At 41.8% G+C, this 21,337-nt stretch overlaps 1 protein-coding gene across 5 annotated transcripts in view; it reads left to right on the forward strand.

Annotated features, from left to right (window-relative positions):
- Positions 1 to 13,134, forward strand: part of DHX35 (DEAH-box helicase 35) — a 43,774-nt gene extending 30,640 nt beyond the window's left edge. For 3 of the 5 annotated variants that reach the window (XM_083618567.1, XM_083618566.1, XM_083618569.1), the window contains 8 exons: positions 611 to 706; positions 2,008 to 2,102; positions 2,927 to 3,004; positions 4,297 to 4,426; positions 6,442 to 6,523; positions 7,079 to 7,150; positions 7,952 to 8,063; positions 10,708 to 13,134. In XM_083618567.1, coding sequence (XP_083474693.1) covers positions 611 to 706; positions 2,008 to 2,102; positions 2,927 to 3,004; positions 4,297 to 4,426; positions 6,442 to 6,523; positions 7,079 to 7,150; positions 7,952 to 8,063; positions 10,708 to 10,752 — 710 coding nt within the window. In that variant the 3' untranslated portion in view covers positions 10,753 to 13,134. Of the gene's footprint in view, positions 1 to 610; positions 707 to 2,007; positions 2,103 to 2,926; positions 3,005 to 4,296; positions 4,427 to 6,441; positions 6,524 to 7,078; positions 7,151 to 7,951; positions 8,091 to 10,707 lie in introns of all 5 variants that reach the window. The other 2 variants (XM_083618565.1, XM_083618568.1) reach the window with 1 other exon arrangement.
- The last annotated feature ends 8,203 nt before the right edge of the window (positions 13,135 to 21,337 follow it).

Raw genomic sequence — 21,337 nt, forward strand, 5'->3', positions numbered from 1 at the left:
AAAAATGCATCTGCTTTGCCTCATGGATGAAGTCAGTACAGTGGTACCTTGGGTTAAGTACTTAATTCATTCCGAACCTGAAACTGAATTAAGTACTTAATTCATTCTGAACCTGAAACTGTTCTCAACCTGAAGCACCACTTTAGCTAATGGGGCCTCCTGCTGCCGCTGCGTGGATGCTGCACAATTTCTGTTCTCATCCTGAAGCAAAGTTCTTAACCCGAGGTACTATTTCTGGGTTAGTGGAGTTTGTAACCCGATGCGTACTACAGGTACCACTGTAGTGGTATTCAGGCTGCTTCTTTTGGCTTACTGGTAGAGTTAATAAACAGCAGCTTGTTTATAATCCGATGGAGTGCCCAAGAAACCCATCTTGCATGCTGCAGAATGGCTCGTCTCTGATTCTCCCAGCAGCTCACAGTTTCTGCTTTTTAGGCGCAGGAATAAATTTTAGCTAGAATTTTAGTTCCGCAGAATAGTACATGCAGTATTGCAATACCTCTCTGGAGAGAGTCATGCCTATAATTAATTTGTTTTGAAATACTTTATAACCCTGTGTTGAGTCATCAGTATGTATTTGCATTTTATATTGCTGCTGTTTTTCCTGCAGGGCTTGATAAATATTGCCGCCTCACGGAACCTCTTGGAATCAGGATAGCTGAGTTTCCTTTGAACCCCATGTTTGCAAAGATGCTCCTAGAATCAGGTAATGCCAGTGCCATGCAACTGTAAATCAGCTTGTGTATCGTTAGTCCAGCTTAATTAATATGCTGTAGGTCTCCCAGTGACTTCTATGTTGTAGTACGTGGCATACAAGTGCCATAAATAAATCCACCTCTATTGTATTTGTTTTTGTTGCTATAAACTGATTATTTGTTGTTTGAGCTGGATACCATAATGTGAACAAATGAGTCTTTGAATGCCGGATGCAACAGAGAATAGTGAAGAAAGTAGTTTGCATACCTAGGTTTTACATTGAGCTGGAAGCCTTTAATCCACTGCATGGCTCTGGAGATGCAACAGGCAACGCCACAGTAGATGGTATCAGATTGCTGGCAGAATCTCAAGCAATATGGGATTTTAGTTGGATTATCTTCTGTGTGGTTGCTAGTGATGAGCAGACATCCTGCGCTCCCTTCCTCAACTTGATTGAGAACTGAACATGTGTGTTAAATAAATGTAGTCCATCAGCAGCTGCTGTTCTGGTATTTGGCCTGCTATCACTATGTTATTGTTATTATTATTTAATTAAATTTATATACTGCTTTTTATCTGAAGATCACAGGGCTGTTTACAGCATGTTCTATCCTAGAAAATAGCTGCTTCAACAAGCATTTTGAAATGACATTTAGAGTTTCTGTTCTCCACTACATAGCAGAAGCAAAATATTAGGATTTTATCCAGGGGTAGCATCCTGCTAGCGAAAGTTTTTCTGCTTGCTCAAAGTGAGGCAACCCATTTCCACCAATCTCTTGAACCCTCTATGCTATATCCCATATAGTTCCAGGGGGTCACCTAACATTTAGGGAAGATTTTTTTGGTGGGAAGAGGGACTATTAAATTAGAGGGATCGGCCACCTCATGAGAAGACTCCCTGGAAAAGACCATGATGTTGGGAAAGATTGAGGGCACAAGGAGAAGGGGACGACAGAGGATGAGATGGTTGGACAGTGTTCTCGAAGTTACCAACATGTGTTTGACCAAACTGCGGGGGGCAGTGGAAGACAGGAGTGCCTGGCGTGCTCTGGTCCATGGGGTCACGAAGAGTCGGACACGACTAAACAACAGCAACAGCAGCAGCAGCAACAACAACAACAAGGGTGCCCTGCCCTGCAGAAGCACTTCTCTTGGATGGAGCCACCACTTTATAAAACCCATAGTGTTTCCTGTGAGAGCTGCTATAACTATTTTTAATCCAGCAAGTGTGAGGAAGATAAAATTTTCTTAATGTGCTTTGTGTTGTCAGTGTAAAAGTAAAGTTTCTTCTCCCCTAAACTCATTTTGCAGGGAATTTTGGTTGCTCACAGGAGATCCTGAGCATTGCAGCCATGATGCAGATCCAGAATATCTTTATGATTCCTCCAAACCAAAAGACACAAGCTGTAAGTGCCATTTCTGAACTCAGCTCTGTTACACTGGAAAGAGCCACTGGAACTCACTGCCCAGGAAATATGTTTGCCGTCACTGCTTAACTGGTGTTGCAATGCAAACTGAAAAAATGTTGTTCCAGCAGTTCTGTTGCCTTGGCTCTCATTATTTCTGGCTCTTTCAGTTCTGTTGTTTTCATATGATGCTTCTTGCTTTGCATTTTAATTGTGATTGTTATTTAATCTTTGTTGCTGTTAACTACCTTGGGCATATTTTGCAAGAAGTGGAAAGGTGCAATATAATATTTTTTTGAGTGAGCTACTTGCTTTCAGGGTGTGGGGAAAGGAATGAAATACTCATTTAAACTTTTTCTGAGAGGTTGGAAAATGAATGATTCAGTAGCTAAAGAGATTGTTCCACTAAAAAAAATGTTGGACAGACATACAAATTACGTCTAAGTTGAAAACATTGTATTACATTTATTTGTGCATACCTTCTAGTGGCAAGTGGTGAGCATGAGAAAATTACAGTATGTTTAACTTTCCCCCAAAGGTTTATTAGAAATACATAGTAGTTTTAAATACTGGGTATGTGTACAATTTCCCTTAAAAATGCTTTTAACAAAATAATGTTATTCATAGAAGAAATTGTAAGTACTAAATGCGGAAAGGAATAAGCAGTGACGGTAGATGCACTGAAAATTGTAAAGGTTGAGGATTCTGTTCTCAAATTCGTTCACAAATGGAGTCCTACTGATATTGCTGAATATGGTTCCTGTCTAAAGGGTGTCTGTGGGGTTTTGTTGTTGCTGCTTTACCAAAATGTTCCTCCTTTTCAGATCAGAGAACACAGAAAATTTGCTGTGGAGGAAGGTGACCATCTCACTATGCTTAATGCATATGAAGCCTTTATAAAAGTAAGTAAGCTCAAAAGGAGGTACGAGATTTTTGCCGGCCTTGAATCCAGTTGTTGTGGATGTTAGAAGTTTGGGGACATCCAACATAGCAATTAATAGGATCAGATGTGCGTTGTGAGCGAAGCAAAGTCAGTTCTGGTTTTGATGTAGGCAGGGAGTTGTGCAGAGCCCTAAAGCTCCACTTAGTTTGATCGGAGAATATATTCATCTAAATCAAGCAAGGTTTGTTCTGGGGTGTAAAATCACAGCCCCACTGGTGTGTTTATTGTTAGATGTATTTAAAGCATCAGAGTACGTTACCAAAAGCCCCATTCAGCCATTTTTGGAATTCAGAGAATGGATATTATGACAATACATTCTGAAGTTTATTTGGCAGTGAAGACTAGGAACTTGTGTGTATGTTGTGATATTTAAAACAAATGATGAGGCTCTCAAGTTGCACACACACACCAGGTCCTCTGCTAACCCATGACCTTGTAAAATATTTGTTTACCATCATGTTTGCTTACACTTGGAGTGTAAAATAATAATAATAATGCTTTGACTGCAGAATTCCCTCATCTATAATGGCTTTGTCAACTAAAATTTAGATTCAGAATGAAAAGAAATTTGATAGTGGCACACATAATTCCTCACAACATTATTATTCAGTGAAACTGAATATTAGTTAACTTTTGTCTGTCCTGAATCTTCTATGTCTACACAGAACATATTTAAACTCCGGAATTTGCTACCACCAGATATGGTAATGGCCACTAAATTGAATGACTTTGAATGTGGTTAAGACAAATTCACAGAGGACAAGGCTCTCAATGGCTACTAGCCATTATGATGGTGCTGCCTCTGATATTGGAGGCAGTTTGCTCCTGAACACCAGTTGTTGCAGATCATAAGTGGGAAAAGTTCTTTTCAGCTCCTATTTCTGGCCTTCCCATAGGCATCTTGTTGGTCACAGTGAGAATAACCTACTGGCCTAGATGTGTCTTTTATCTGATTCAGCCAGGCTCTTCTTAACATTCCTAACATGAGATTTTCCTAGGATCAACTGATATGTTTGAAATGCAGGAGTAGCTAAGTACCAGAGTCTCCTTTCCAGATTCCGGCCTTCAGCATGACCTGTTCTTGCCAGGAGAGTAGGATTTTAGACTGATCTGTTGCAAACTGATTTTTGGCTGGTGCATGCATCCCCACTCACATAATATTAGGAAAAGAAACCTGGAGATAAAGTCAGAGCCAACACCTTTATAAAGCAAGCTTTTTAAGGTTGTTCAGCTGTTCCTTTTTCTTTGCAGCACAACAAGAGTTCCCAGTGGTGTCAAGATCACTTTCTGAATTATAAAGGTCTTGTCCGAGCCACAACTGTGAGAGAGCAGCTGAAAAAACTTCTTGTCAAGTTCAAAGTACCAAAAAAGTCCAGTGAAGGTATGACCAAGGGAGAAGAGATCTTAGCAATTTCTTATTTATTGCCTATCCTCTGTTTAGTACAAGAAAACAGAATTGTCAATTGTGAGCTGCATGGGAGCATCACAACATTTGTAGCATTGGTTTCTTTCCATTGTGCGTTAATCCAGTGGTGGCTGTCTGCTGATGGAAGAGAATCTATTAACAGAATGTGGCAATTTGTGGTGGTCCCCCAATCTTCCTTTAGCCCATGCCCACTCTAAAGTTGAGGGACCTTCCAGAGCAGATTTAGTGTGGCATAGGGGACTGCAGTAATGGGTAGGGGTGCCACCAAAAATTACCGCCTCCCGTTTTGCTGAATGAAAGCCTTCTATCAGTGGACAGTCACCATTGGATTCCACTCTTGCTTTTTTAAGTATGATCTTCTATTATCCATTTGCTTTACACTGCTTCAGTGATGTATATTGTGGTTTTACTACTGTAAAAGCTTTCTAATGTACTAAGTGTAGAGCACCTATTCCTCACTTTTACATTCATTTCAGTCTTTGTATAACAAGCTTGAATATTTATTTAAACCCATGAGTTCTGGAAACTGGAATAGACTTTATTAGCTTTGTAGATAGCCCTTTGGCATCTGAGACTTCCCTCTTCCTTGCAAAGTCTATTTATGTTTGACTAGATTATATGTTGCATTGGGGGCGGGGGGAGCCAGGCAACAGTATAGTGTATTGTGGAAACAGAAGTGAACACACCTAACCAGAAAAATTGCTTAAGCAGGAAGGTGCTTATTAAAGAGAACACAATAATCAGAAGCATGCTCGGCATAAGTTAAACGTGTACATACCTTGGATCCAGGTGTGTGTGATGGTAAACATAAAGGGCATACATGATAAATGTAATCACAGGGAAATTGTTATTAAGATTTATTCTTCACCCTTCAATTAAGTTATCAGGATAGCTAACAAAAACCCAGTTCTGTAGTACAATACAATAAAATATAGCCCGCCATAGTACTTGAAGTTCAGTGTATGTTAAAACTACTGAAATTGTAGGTGATATTCAACTACGTTTTACTCAGAGGAAACTCATTGAAATTAATTAACATGACTTAGTGTGCTCTGAGTAAAACTTGCATACCGCCCTATGTATGTAAAAACAAAAAACAAAAAACCCCGAAACAGGTCTGGAAGAATGCTTCCCTCCTCTTTTTGTTAAACAGTTGCCACAGTAAGGAAAAGCTTAGGGCAGATGCATGTAGTGATTTTTGTTGTTTTAATGGAAAGCAGATGTCGATTTCAGCAGATGAATTGTGTGTGTGTGCACGCGTGCGCGCACACACACACACACGAAGGGATAGGAGCTTAGCGACTTTTCATCTGGCTCCCCCCCCCCCCCGCCCCTTCACTCCCTCAGCTCCTTTTTCACCTAGGTAGAAAGGATATGTGCCTGTATTATTTCCCTTTGCAAGTGGAAGAGCAGCTGGGGGGAGGGAGTGGTGTTGAACAGAAAACCAGCAGTAGAGAAAGGTTAAGCATCCCCTACCATTCTATTCTCAAAATGTCAGCCTCCTACAGCTGGTTTTTGTTTAAACTTTTTTTTAAAAACCCATACAACGTGTTACATGCGTTTGCCATGTAAAATTTAGTTTGGTCCTTCCAGTAGATGCGCGAGATCTGTCACATCTCAGAAAGTGGTTTCCACAGATAAATGATCAGCTCCACCTATTTTATCTGGTTGTGATAACAATTCAATCATCTATTGAGCTTGAAAAGAGATAAAACAGCAATGAGATGCTTAACATCCCAAATAATGAGCACTAAATTAAGTGAGATTTTTGAAATTCCTCCAGAGTTCCACTTTCCCCCCTGCTCGTTTGCGATCATTTGACTAGGCAGTTAATTTGTTCTTGACCATTGGCCACACTGGCTGAAGTTGATGTGAGTTGTAGTTCAAAACATTTGAAGCACACAATGTTGGAGAAAGCTGTTCTTATCTGATGAACTTTGTGGAATGACTGGTCCATTTCCTCCTTTTAGGAGATCCAGACCCTGTTCTAAGGTGTATAGTTTCTGGATTCTTTGCTAACGCAGCCAGATTTCACTCTACCGGAGCATACAGGTAAATGTGAGGTTTGTTGTGATAAACATCCCAAAATGAAAAAAAACACTGCCCTGGCTTTACTAGTGATAATTACTGTAGTTCAAGCCTCTGAGAGTAAGGGGAAGATGAAAGGGAACATAGTGGGGACATATAGATCAGAATTGTCTTTAAATCTTTACAAAGGGTTCATTGGAAAGCCAGTAGCCGTAAAAAAAATAATGATGCTTCCTTGTCAGTACCATCAGCTGGTAATACGTCAGGTTGAAACAAATTGGCATTCTGTCTCCTGGCTTAGTTGAGCTTCAACAGCTTAGAAGAGACTGGAAAAAAAACTTGAAGCAGTCCACTAAGTGGACTGAGCAATATTTCAGGCGAATAAGAGGTAAAGAAAGGTATTTCAAAGGCACCAATAAATAAACAAGCTTCCAGGTCAGTTTTCAGCATCCTTTGATAGTTTTGCTTATCTACGATCAGGCTTATAACTGAGGGGGAAAAGGTGTATTTTTAGGCACAGTCCCATTGCTGTGTAATGAATAAATATTATAAGTCTAAAATAATTGTTGTTCTTTCAAGGACTATTCGCGATGACCATGAACTTTATATACACCCCACCTCAGTGCTGTATGCAGAGAAGCCTCCTCGTTGGTACGTTGAAAAGGTTTTCATTAGCGTGCTGGTTGAGCTTAACACTCTACATCGTTGAGAGTTGCTTCTTTCACAGAACACATCCCATCTGGTAGATTGTGGCTTCAGAATACGTGCTGTACTCTTCATTCCACACTAACATCGAGAAAAAGCGATAAAGGTAGATGGAGCACTACCAGCAACAAGTTGTAGAAGTTGTTGCATGGCTGGGAAGCCAAGTAGCTGGTTTCCCCCTCCCAAACAGCAGGATCAAGAAGCTTGTGATCTGAGAGGGTGTAAACATTTGCTTCCATGAGAGTGGGGAGGTTTGTAATGCCTTTACGAAGATATGCATGTGAAATTCATCATATCTTATGCATATCCTCCAATTTTGAAGGATGATGCAATGAGCAATAACCGGTAGTGCTGCCTTTGTGTTTTGATTGCGGTATAAAAACGTACACTTGCATTAGATGGTTTTCCAACCATTGGGAATGACATTCCAGGCTCGCTAGTAACCCAATCCACATCAAGTCATAAGGAGAAGGTAGGCAACATAGAGAGGGATCTTTTATATAGGGAATTCAGGTGGGAACATGCATAAAGATGGTGGTATTCATATTTTATACATAGTAAACCCATTGAAATTAATGGACCTGGCTAAGTCAGGTCTGCTCTCAGTGGAACTTAGCTGAATACCACCCAGTGACTTTTGAATTAAGGCTAGGTGTCTAGATCTTGAAACCTTTCCAATGCAATATTAAGTGGGAATGTATCCAAATGTTCTCTTAGTGGATGTGCCTTTTCTTGCTGTATTTTTAGGGTTGTCTACAATGAAGTCATGCAGACCTCAAAGTATTACATGCGAGACGTGACAGCAATTGAATCTGCTTGGCTATTGGAACTGGCCCCTCACTTTTACCAGCAAGGAACGGTACGGACTCGGCATAGCCTCCAAACGGTACCATTGCCGTATTGGCAGCTCTTGTTATTCTATGCTTTTATCTGTGCTTGCAAAATGGGTTTGCATAAGTATATCCCCTCTCCCCACCACCCAAGCTTTTGCTTGTATTTATTTAATTGTTTGAAAGTTACCAATAATTAATAAAACTCTGTTCCAGATAAAGATTACTTTATATCACAATATTATGCAGATAAATTAACTTGAAAAGCACAATATTTCTTCTAGCAGTGCCTCATGGGATAAGTAGTCCAAGTTGTAGTGTATCTGTTGCCCAAAGCTCCGACCAGTTTGTACACCACAACTATCGCAACACAGTGCCTCCAACTGGTCTGGAAGAGTTTGATGATCAATTGTATCAAAGGCTTTGAGAGGTCTAGCAGTATGAAAAGGATTGTGATCCCTCAGTTGAGTTCTTGGTACAAATAATCCACCAGAGCAGTTTCTGTTGAGAACAGTGGTCTGAAAGCTAAGTGATAATGGATCTAGAAAAATCAGTTTCACACGAATATCTGCTCCTTGCATTTTCAATGTTATACGGCACTACAGTAACCATATGCATCCCGGTACACAAAACCTGTATGCTTGGGCAATGTGTGAACCCATGCTGAAATTATTGATATTGTCTGCTTTGTATCCTGTAATGCATTCAAATTGATTGTGCTGCAGAACATAAAAAAGTTCTGGAAGTGGTTTTGGCCACTTAGCAAAAGTGTTTCAGGTATGGTTCGAGAAGGAAATGAGCCAACACCACAATTATATTAAATCTTCTAGGAATCCGGTATCTGTAATTAAGTGAGTTGATAGCACTAAAATATTCCAATATTGTGCCTCCCTGTGTCACATATAAAGTGGTTCCTTTAACTACACAGCAGTTATGCAAATCATTATTCCATTACTTAATCAAAAGTAACTGGCAATTGCTATAGTAATTGCTCATAATTATCATAGCTTCATATTATATGACTCCATAGGCATGTTGTACCTCCTTGTATGACTAGAAATTCTGGCAGAGACTTCTCAATGAAAAGGCTGGCACAATTTAAAAATAATATCAGTTATGTGTGATTGGTCAGAATTACACAAATATAAGGAAATTTTGTTAAATTGAGTATTTGTTCAATGTTAGTTATATACAGAGTAGATTCATTTAAGTTAATGGAAATAGTTAACCTAAGTCTGTTGTTTTCACTGTGTCTACTCTAAATATCACTTGATGGATGCAACCCAGGGTTTTGGGAGATGGGGGAAATCTATTTTTGACTGCTTTTGTCCAGATTGGAAAATAATAGTCGTATCAGCAGGAAAACTTCTTCTTCTTTTAAAAATGCTTCCATCTTTGGACATAACGCAGTCAACAGAAGAAACTAGGAGGCTGTTCTACAATGCAGGAACTAAGGATATCTGGCTCTGTGAACCATTTGATGCAAAGTCTCTAAATTGTGAGACTTAGTGGCATCTCCAGATACGAGAGCTCAGGTAGAAATTGTTGCGTGGAGGTGTTCCCTAAGGTATCCTGAGTTCCTACCATATTGGGATGCAGCTTCCTATTTTGAAGCTCGAAAAGTAGAAATGTGAGTAACTCACATACCTACTTTTTACCACTTCTAAGAATGCGCAAAGTGACTTTAAAATAGTTGTTACCTGTTACCTGGAGCAGTGTTGGTGGTGCCACATTGTTGTATCCTACGCCACCCTGGCAGTATAAGGGTCCCTCCCCCCCCCAGAAGTGATTTGGGCACAATTTCAAGGCAGTTATTGCTACCATGCTGTGTAAATGCACTCAGATCTGTGTAACAGGCGTGATCCAGCATTTTATACCTTATGGAGTAGAGTTGGAGCAACCATAAGATGGCAGAAGCCACATTTCTCCATGTAAAATGCAAAATAACCCTGCTAGTGCTAAATGCTGGAGGTTGGGTAATAGTATGCTTCTGGAGACAAAGAGAGAAGTGAAGGAATAAGACAGGCATAGGTAAACTTGGCCCTCCAGATGTTTTGGGACTACAGTTCCCATCATCTCTGACCACTGGTCCTGTTAACTAGGGATGATGGGAGTTGTAGTCCCAAAACATCTGGAGGGCCGAGTTTGCCTATGCCTCGAATAAGAGAACTCCCGTAAATAGCTTGATCCCACACCACAAGCATGCACTGGAAGGCAGAAGCCCTCTTCTTGGAAAGACTGGTTGGGTGCCTCTATAATGCTAGAGTTGCTGTTGGTGTGATAACCTGTTGTCTTTGCAATAAATAAAGGCATTACCCTGACAGCATTAATACTGTTATGGTAGATAACAATATAGCAGATGTTTTCCTTAAGACAAGTTATTACAAAACTCAGCAATGTTGCAGGTGAGCAGGGGTGTTTTTGTTTTGGCAGTAAAGTCGTCTATGGCTTTTTACATAGCACTGATTCCTATACTGGCAATGCTGGCAGGCTTGATGTGTTTTCTCAGCTATTGCAAAATGAAATGACATTTTAGTTGGCGTAGAGTTCCTAATGCAGGACGGAATTTGTTGCTAACATGGAGACTGATGTAATTTGGAATAGAAAAGTATATCGCTTGGAGCATTTATGAATTTTATGAAAACCAAAAACGATGCTTTCGTTTCGTTGCAGCACCTTTCCCTGAAAGCCAAAAGAACTAAAGTGGACGATCACTGACTCGCCGCGGCTGTCAAACTTTTCAGCGCGAGATGCAGAACCTGCCGCCAATTTGAAACTGTGCTACTGTCCATCCAACAATTAGTTGATTAGCAACCTGACCCCACATCAACTATAACTGTTGAAATGCCTGCCTGCCAGGATCCTGTAGGGATTTTTGCATGACCAATACATTGTAACACTTAAGTAGAGCTTGCATTGTGGATATTTTTTTATCCTACAGTCTTAAATGTGATGACCGCTCCTGTTCCCCAGGGCAATTTTGCTCCTTTTAAACTAGGTAGTTTGAAACTAACAATACAAAAGAAGACATAACAAAATTGTAGGGAATTTCGCAATATGTGGATAGCAACACTTGAACCCCTTGGGAAGGAAGGGGGAGGGTGTGGGGGGGAAACGACACCCTCAGAATGAGGAGGTGGCGCTCAGGATCCTTTAGACCACTGTGAAAGCTGTTGGTCATCCTAGACCTGCCTGCAAATTGTAGGCAGATTTGGGACCACAAGCAAAGCCTTGAAATACCTTAATGGGTTGCAATGAAAACCTTGAAACTGTGATTGTGCCTAACTGCTGTGATTTTCCTTTTTTTTGCTGTCAAGCAATAGGGTTCTAATACTTTATTGACTTTCCCTTCTTTTCTCCTTCACATTTTTTTTCATGACTTGCTTACAAGCTGAACCTGTTTCCATAAACATGATGTGTTAACGTGCACCGAAGTTTCCCACCCACCTCAAAGTTTAAGCACTTTTAGAGAGGAGTTTAATTGGGCAGGATGTACATTGCGTTTGCAAGCAAGGTTGGATGCAAGTTGCTTGCCTTTTTGTTTCAGAATGAAAAATAACTTGAGGGGCAGCCTGTTGCAGAAATAATCTGATTGTATTACTAACATTTTTTGATCCTCTGGATGTTGAAAAACTGCCGTGCTGGATCCGTGGTCTTGCAAATCTTGCTTTGGAGTGAGAGTCAAGATTGCCAATACCAATCAGACAGTTGGCAGTTATATATTTTACAAAAGTATAAACCTCTTTGCAGCCTGGAAGCCATCTAAGTAACATATAACAAGATAAATGGGGTGGTGGGTGGGGGAACCTGCAGAAAAAAAGTGTTGACTGCACACCAGTGAGGAGTGCCATCATTAGCTAGACACAGGAGGACCATCTTAGAGGAAGTTCTCCTTTGTTCTCCAGATTGCGGAGGAGGAAGTTGAAGAGGAGCCTTTCATCAGAAAGTCGGATAGAGGCAGGGCCACTTAGACCTTCACTGAGTGTCCTGAAGATACTGTTATTTCCAGACCAAAAAACCACACCATTCCTTACTCAGCTTCTGATGTCACTACAGTATAAGATTGAAAGATGATCTATGAGGAGGAGTTGGGTCTTCTCATCTCCTTATGCTTCTTAATCCCTTTCCTTGTGTGAAAATTTTCCTTGCTTCCATCCTGAATAGAGGTAATATCTGATTAGAACGAGTGCAATAAGTTTTAAGTTCCCAGCTTGCAATTTGTGGAACTGACCCGTTTTCAGGAAAAGTTCCTGTTGCTATGTGTGCTAGTGAAATCTATCTGATGGTGCTGCCTTTAGGTCAGTGAACGCCATTGTGCTTCCATGAACCCTGGAGAAAAAAATGCGTATAGGATACATGGTGAACTTAGCAGCTGTTATGACTACCTTCCTCAAGGACGAAGCGTGGTCTTTGTAGCATGCACTGGTTAAACTGCAGTTGCTGCCTTTCCACAAAAAAACCCTTTGTTGCATCAGCAATATAGTTTCAGATAAGTAAATATTTATTTTCACATAACATTTATTTTACAGTGATGTGGTTTCAATGTGTGGGTTTGGTTTTAGAGCATTGGTTTGTTGTTTTTTGAATGCCTTGTTCCTTCGCCTCTTTTTAAAACATATGTAAATGACAGCATTTTTTTTTTTTTACACAGAATAAGGGTCTTCCTTGCCCTGGATGTGCATTAAGAGCCACTTTTTCAGACCTTCCCTCCCGTTCTGCTCCATACAAACCTGCAAAGAAGCTTGTTCTGTCAGAATGTGGTCCACTCAGTGTCTTTGTGCTGTATATATTAGCTTAACAAAATTTCATTCCCACCCCTGGAATTCTGATGCAACTGGGTTTGTCCCTCTCTTTCTCTCTCTCTCTGTATGTGAACTCTGTAGAGCCGGGGTTGTCTTTTTATTTTTATGTACTGTGTGGTGTCCAGAATATTGTTGACACCCCGTTATGGGCATCTGAACTTGTATCTAAAAGCTGTTTTCCCTTTCAAGGAGCTTAACAAAGACCCAGATACAAAGTGTGTAAATTTCCATGTTGCTTTGTCCTCTGGTATCATACTTTATAGAGAAAAAATAAATAAAGCTGTGGAATTAAGAAATATTGGATTGTTGTGCCTATTAATGCTTACTAAGTTGTGGAACCTCTTAAGTTAATTATCTGCATCACTTATTAAGACTTTGTTTTATTATGGACCAGTGGGAAGCTGTTTTGGAGAATGAATTTGTTGTAAATACATCCACTGGCATTGTCATGTGTATCCTGCAACTTAATCAAAATCATCTGTCAAGAAAAGCTGTGAAGTAAATACATTTATTTATTAGACTTACTTATTAAACTACTTTAACTTTGCCATTGTGTTGCCCCCCCTACCCATACATGCAGCTGTAATTTCTTTAAAAACAAATTTAAAAACCACACACACATACACAGGCTCTACAAGCAAAAACAAACATACAATTACCAACAGTTCAACAGCCACAAAGTCACTGAGTCACCAAGAGATGAGGCCCAAAGGTTTGTCGAAAGAAGCCAAATACAGTCATACCTCTGGTTACAGCCGCTTCAGGTTGCATTTTTTCCGGTTATGGACCTCCAAAACCCAGAAGTACTGGAACGGGTTACTTCCGGGTTTCGGCGGTCGCACATGCGCAGATGCGCCGAATCGCAACCCGCGCATGCGCAGACACACTGCTGCGGGTTGCGAACGTGCATCCCGCATGGATCACATTCGCAACCTGAGCGTCCACTGTACTCGTTGGAAAATGGGTTGGTGAAGTTGCAAAGCAGGATACTTTGTGGACCACGTTTCTTGGTACAAGCCAAGCCTAATAAGATTTGGGGAGATCTTGCTGGCCATTCCACAGCCAGCAAGTTTGTCACTTAGTGGGCCTTAACATAAGCTTACCAGACGTCCCAGTTTCCTGCGGACAGTCCCCGGATTTACACATCAGTCCCCATACAAAATCCATTGAAGTTGAAAAGTCCCTGGATTCATTGAAAAAATCTGGTAACCTTACCTTAACAGCATGCACTCTCTGGAATGCCTTCCCTCAGGTCGTTCATGAGGTGGAGACAGTTATTCTCTGTAAATGCCTTTTAAAAGCTCTTTCTCTTAACTTTTTTATTTATACATTGCTCAGTTTCATTTTTATTTGAGATATGCACTTCTGTTTTCTTTTTATCCAGTTGCTAGATAATTTTTTGAATGTTGGGATTTTTTATTATAAACTGCTTAAGAGGTTTCATTGTTTTAATAATATGTTTATATTTTTTTTTTACATTTAAAAAAAGAATTAATGAAGCAGGCCTCCCAAAGGAGACTGTTCCAAATTATGTACTTCAAGATTTGTACATTTTTCTTTCTTTGTGCAATTATTTCATTGGTAATACAAAGGGGAGAAATCATATGAATCAAATAAATAATAATACACCCTGCAATAGCAATATTCGGAGTGACCATCAAGCCTATCCCTTCTTTTAATAAGAGGTGAGAGATTATTTTTCTAAAGGCTACCTACTCAGAAAGCTGGGTGCTGTGCCCATTAGCCTCATTATGTGCTTTTTTTGTACTTAATGTTGAATCATGGGAAGACAATCAATAGTTCGGAATATTGGCTGCTTTGAACTTCCAGGCACTCAAACAGAATTATACAGATAAGCAGAAAGACAAAAGGCTAACAAGTGTGGGGCACTTTCTGAAGTTGGATATATTATTTAACATTGTCGCCTTGTTCTTTACTCATTGATTAAATTTAAGCTTGCAGAGGGATGAATGGCTTCCTGAATTGGATTACAAGACTGAATACTTCACTGGGAGAATCTTCAGAAGTTGCTAGTTTTGGTTGACATGCCAGTGGAAATACCTGTGGTTATCTTCTAAAAAAACCCCCACTATGTGAAAGGGCCTCTTCTACACTATAACTTCCAAAATCCCTTCACAAGCTCCAGCTCTCTGCAGTTCAGACCCAAGCAACAACATTTTACTCGAGTAGACCCATTGAAATTAATGAACCTAAGTCATGTTCAGTAATAGAAATGGCTCTACTCTGAGCAGGACTAGTGTTTCAGTCTTCAAAGTTTAAAGCAGGGGTCGGCAAGGTTTACCTCGCCTGGGCTGGTTCACTCCCGCGGAGATCGCTTCGTGGGCCGGGCCGCGTCTGTGCAGACGCGGTTTCCAGCGCTGCAGAAGCGAGTCCCTGTTCCGCACTGTGCTGGTTTAGCACAGCGTGCAGGGACTCATCGAGCGGGCGGCTTGGTTTTGGAGCAGCTTGTGGGCCGTTTAAACGATGCCTGTGGGCTGCTTGTGGCCCATGGGCCGCAGGTTGCCAACCTGGTTTAAAGCAACTTGTGGTCCTGTTCTATTGCAGCTTAGGTGACAGGTCCATCACTACAGAAAGCACAAAGCCAAAATGGCCTGTAGTCAACCTCTCCTGCCCCTATATTGACAAACCTGAGGCCAGATGGCACTTCTTGATGTGGTAGAATGGGCCTTGGGGCACCCACATTTCATGAATCCTCTCTTGAATTAGCCGTTCTGTGTAATGCAAAGAATTAATTGGCTCTTCAAGTGCTACAGAAACCAGGGGTGTGTACCAAGCACAAGATTCAGTTCAGGCCCTGATTCAGCACTTCAAAAAACAGCCTGATTAGGTCCAAGGTGCTTCAGAGGCTGCTGATTCAGGTCAGTCCAGAAGTGCATTTTGGGGGGAAATGGAACTTTGCGTCTCATTTGCTATTATGAGGCAATTCTTAAAATGGTCACAGCTTTTTGACAGAAGCAGATGAATTTTGCAGGCATAGTAGGCCCTCCTGAGTGGACATGTCATGCCAAATTACAGACGTATTAAGCCTAGGGGTTTTGTTGTTGTGATGCCGGCCACCTTTTAAAAAAGGAAGGGTTATGCACTTTTTTTGACAGAATTGAATGAAATTTGCAAGCTAGATGTATCCTTTCACATTTCACAAGGATAGTTACAGTAGTTTTCATGTAACTGCAGTTTTGGAGTGGGTAAAAACGGATTTGCTTAATCTCTATTATTTTGTGGACCATTTGTATGAAAATAGCATGTCAGAGAGGCACCCGCAGCTAAGAAAATAGTTTTTGTGCTAGCTGCCTCTAAGACTGATTTGGTAGGGAGAACTTCCATTCCTATGGTTTTGGGGACAAATTCTTAAAAAATAGTAATGACCTACATCGTAGAGGGGACACGGGTGGCGCTGTGGTCTAAATCACTGAGCCTCTTGGGTTTGCCGATCACAAGGTCTGGTTTCGGTGTTCCATTGTTCCAGAAGCAGCTTAGTCATGCTTGGCCACATGACCCAGAAAAACTGCGAACAAACGCCAGCTCCCTCAGCCTGTAAAGCGAAATGAGCGCCGCAACCCCAGAGTCGTCTGTGACTGGACTTAACTGTCAGGGGTCCTTTACCTTTACTTTTACATTGTGAAGATACTCCTAGGAAAGCAAAATTTCAAAAGATTTTGTGCATGGGCTACAGGGTTCTGGGAAATAAAACGAAAACAGCAGGGGTCAGCAAACTTTTCCAGCAGGGTGCCGGTCCACTGCCCCTCAGACCTTGTGAGGGGCCGGACTATATTTTGAAAAAAAATATATGAAGGAATTCCTATGCCCCACAAATAACCCAGAGGTGCGTTTTGAATAAAAGCACACATTCTACTCATGTAAAAACACACTGATTCCTGGACTGTCTACGGGCTGGATTTAGAAGGCGATTGGGCAATTGGGCCGGATCTGGCCCCAAGGCCTTAGTTTGCCTACCCATGGAAAACAGCTTCAGGCTTGTGTTCCTCTCAGTTCGCATCAGAAGTCACAGAAGCAATGCAGTACTAAAGCTAAGGTTCCATCATCAGTGCAAGAATTTCTCCTTGCTGGGTGGAATGTTCTCTCCTTCTCCTCCCATGTGTCCTCTACATTTGTTTTGTGGCTCCCCTCCACCCTCCGGAGCAGATTTGGGGATAGAGTGGAGTTTGTGGGTGGAGGAGAAGGAGAGATCTCTGTGGCAGCCCCTAAATTGTGGAGTTTGCTCCCTGCAGAGTTGCTGTATGTTGGAGAGACTGGTCTTTGGCACTTGAGATGTATGTTTTGGGACCCACCCTATTCTTGTGATTGCAATTTATTTTAAACTTTTAAAATGTTTTAATGATGTGTTTCTGTATAAAGTTTTAATGTTGTAGCCAACCTTAGAGTGAAAGGTAGACTGATGGTGGTGATATACTTTGGGATAATTTGGGTTGGGGTGCCAGCTTCTTGTTTTTATATCTTTGGTGGCCTTGTCGGACCATCTCTGAGGATGGCTCCAGCCCTTTGTCTTGCCAAACCAAGTGAGAATCCAGGCTAGCTTGGCGAAAGTGGAAATTGGACGCTGGGATTCTGACGGGAGACAGCCGAGCTTGTAGGAGCTCAAGTAACAAATTGAACAGTGAATATCTTAAGACGGCTCTGGTTTATTGTCCAGATCAGGTCAGCGGAAAAAAATATTGGGAGGCTGAACAAAGAGATGGGCTCCTTTAGCAGATAAATGGGCTGATCATTTCATATTGAGGAACAATCTCTAAAACATAGTTTACTGCGCAGCTGAGGGCTGAAGCATTTGCTGATGCCAAGAGCTCCTGCTCTGACCCTAGGCGCGAGCGGAATTAAATGGTGCGCTGTTTTTTGATGGTTAAACTCCCTGAAGAAGACACACCATTTGTTACCGGGGCTCTGATGAAGTAAAGTGTGGTTTATATGTACAAGGCCGGCCTTCAACTCATCTCAGAATGAATGGAGAGGTAAAATTGAATTTTACACTCCTGCTGCTATGATTAATGTTCGGGCTGTCAGGTGCCGCTTTGGACCACAAGGGGGCGCTGTGGTCTCACGGTCTCGGATCTTTTGCCCACTTATGCAGAGAGACGCCAAATGGAAGGGAGTCTGCATAAATGAATAAAAGGTTGCAAGAATAAACCTGTTACAGCAATAAATTCCCTGCACGCCCACCTCAGTAAAAATCCTTTGATACGAGGCAGTACCTGACAAAGGAATAAACTTGTTAGATGAATAAAAGAGACTGTGTATGTTAAATCACAGCTTTTAACACCACAGCCCACAGCGACAGAGCTGTGGTCCAAAAGCAGAATCTCCACAACAATCACATTGCATCTGGTGAGGGTGGATGAAACCCAATAAAACTGGGCAGGATAAAATATTAAATATTATTAGCCCAGTGTATGTTGCACTGTCTGGTAATTTCACACACAAACGCACGTATTCAAATTTATATCACAATATATTAAATCATCCAATTACAACCTATCATAAATATACCCCCGAAAAGAATAATTATAACCGTAGTTTGGCTTGAATTAAACCCCTAAGTCCTACAAGATTCCTAATAATTTATTATCTTACCCTTCCTCCAAGTACCTCAGGGTGGTATATCTACCTTCCCGGTTCATCTTCACAAGGCACCTGTGAGGTGTGTTAGAGGACGCGGGTGGCGCTGTGGTCTAAACCACTGAGCCTCTTGGGCTTGCCGATCGGAAGGTTGGCGGTTCGAATCCCCGCATTGGGGTGAGCTCCCGTTGCTCTGTCCCAGCTCCTGCCAACCTAGCAGTTTGAAAGCACGCCAGCGCAAGTAGATAAATAGGTAATTTCCGTGCTCTCTGGTTTCCGACATGGTGTTCCATTGCGGCAGAAGCGGTTTAGTCATGCTAGCCACATGACCCAGAAAGCTGTCTGTGGACAAACGCCGGCTTCCTCAGCCTGGAAGTGAGATGAGTGCCGCAACCCCATAGTCGCCTTTGACTGGACTTAACTGTCAGGGGTCCTTTACCTTTACCTTTCTCATTAGAGGGAGAAATCATGACTGGCCCATAGTTACTGAGTGAGCTTCATTGTCAAAAGAGGGCAGGGGGGATTTCAATTCAGTTTCTAGCCACTATACCACACTGTGTGTCTCTCATGTACTCCTTCTTGCATGGTAGCTGAGTAAATTCAGTATTTGCCTACTGGAAGACTTCATCTCTGCACTTGCAACGATTTTGCTATCTGAGTTGAAGGACAGGATGGTGTCCTGCTGCCCAGAAGCTCACTGGGGACAGGGCACCACACCCAAGGTCAATAGGCGGCATAGGGCAAGCTGTGTTTTCTAACACCTTGCCGCCATTGTCTACTCCACTCGAGGCAGCTTCTTCCCTCTGCCTAATGGTAGGGCTTGTTTCATCATAGCTTTGGTTTGTTTCCAACTTGCAGAATAGAACAGAATCATTTGTTTTGGGAGCTGCTTCCTTCTGTCAGAGAAGTGTGGGGAAATGCTTGCTGTGTTTCTGGCTAACATAATGGAAGAGCGGGGGTCGACAACCTAAGGTCGATGGGCCACAAGTGGCCCACGGGCCATTTAACCAGCCCCCAAGCCACCTGCTCGGCAAGTCCCCACGTGCTGCGCTAAAGCGGTGCAGTGTGGCGCAGGGACTCGCTTCCGCGGTGCCAGAAATCCCTTCTGTGCATGCGCCGGAAATCGCATCTGCGCAGACGCATGTGCAAACTGGCCCACAAAGGAATCTCCACTGGAGTGAACTGGCCCAGGTGAGATAAACCTTGCCAACCCCTGCGGAAGAGGTTTTGCACATCTCCCCTGGGGCGAGATGTGAGAATCCTTCCCTCATAATTAATTAATTAACGACCCTCCCTTCACCCTCAGGTTCCAGGGCAGGTTACAGCATTAAAAACAATATTACACTGGCTGTATACACAACTATAGCATTAAAGCACATTCGAAGCACACATTTCCCTCAAAGAATTCTGAGCTGTAATGATTCTTTTTAATTTAGTTATATTTTATTGAAAATTTTCTGTGGAGAAAGAAAGTGAAGGAAAGGAAAACAAGGCAAAACAAAAAGAAAAAAAGTGCTTGAAACAGAGATACCAATACGATATATGGGTATATAAGTAGGTAGTATGAGTGTTCCAACAAGTATAAAATTATTCACAAGTCATTGTTGCTTTTTATACATGCATTCCATTCTGTGCTGTAACCATGTTCAGTGCTGAAGATACATTTGGGAAATGTCTGTGCAGCAATAGGGCTGATGGGCTGAGTGGAACTGTAGTCTGAAGCATCTGTAGGACAGAATTTGGGGGAAGCTAATATAGACTAAGGTAAAGGTAAAGGGACCCCTGACAATTAAGTCCAGTCGTGAACGACTCTGGGGTTGCAGCGCTCATCTCGCTTTACAGGCCAAGGGAGCTGGTGTTTGTCTGCTTCTGCAGACAGTTTTTCTGGGTCATGTGGCCAGCATGACTAAGTCGCTTCTGGTGAAACCAGAGCAGCGCATGCAAACACTGTTTACCTTCCCGCCGGAGAGGTATCTATTTATCTACCTGCACTTTTGAGCATCCTTTTGAACTGTTAGGTTAGCAGGAGCTGGGACTGAACAACAGTAGCTCACCCTGTTGTGGGGATTTGAACTGCTGACCTTTCGATCAGCAAGCCCAAGCAGCACAGTGGTTTAACCCACAGCGCCACTCGCGTCCCGTTAATATAGGCTACCTTGTTTTATATCAGGGATTTGAAGCAAAGATCACATTGTAGACATTGAAATGCCTGGCTTTCCCTGCTCACTGTATTGTATTGACCTAAATGACTACCCAGTAAGTTCCCAGACAACTAAAGCACAGTGTAGTACATTTCTAACCCCTTCTGTCCCCAGGGACAATTTTTTTTTTTACAAGTTAATAGAATTGTGCATAATTGGATCAAAGAAATGGAAAGATGTAGTCCAGTTTAGGTCACAGGGCTCCTTCCTCTTCATCCAGGCCTATCAAGATCTCTTTGCAGTTCTGGCGTTTTTAATCAATATCTCTTTTTCACACTTTGAATAATGATGGCGCGCTACTCCCTCTGCAAAGACAAATGTGTATTTCCAAACCTCTCCATTTAACCCTGCCCCCAGCTTCCCATTTATAAATATTGCATCCAAGGATGAGCTGTATTCTTGTACACAAAGTTTAGTTTGCTAGTTTCTGAGCTGAGAGTGAGCTTATGTCTAAGGGCAATTACCTATAGGTATCTCCTGATTTCTCTAGGCTCAACCAGTCCATGAAACAGTTTAGCCTTGATAGGAGGAAGATGTGATCTGAGAAATCAGTAATTAAGTATAGTGTGGGGAAAGTAGATGGAGAATTTTTGCCTCCCTCTTTCATAACATTGGAACTTGAGGCCATACAATGAAGCGGATTGCTGGAGGATTCAAGATAGACAAAAGAAAGTACTCATCCAGCTCATGCCTGATTGGTTTAGAAAT

The sequence above is a fragment of the Podarcis filfolensis genome, assembly GCF_964270895.1.
Source record: "Podarcis filfolensis genome assembly, chromosome: 6".
Lineage (NCBI taxonomy): Eukaryota > Metazoa > Chordata > Lepidosauria > Squamata > Lacertidae > Podarcis > Podarcis filfolensis.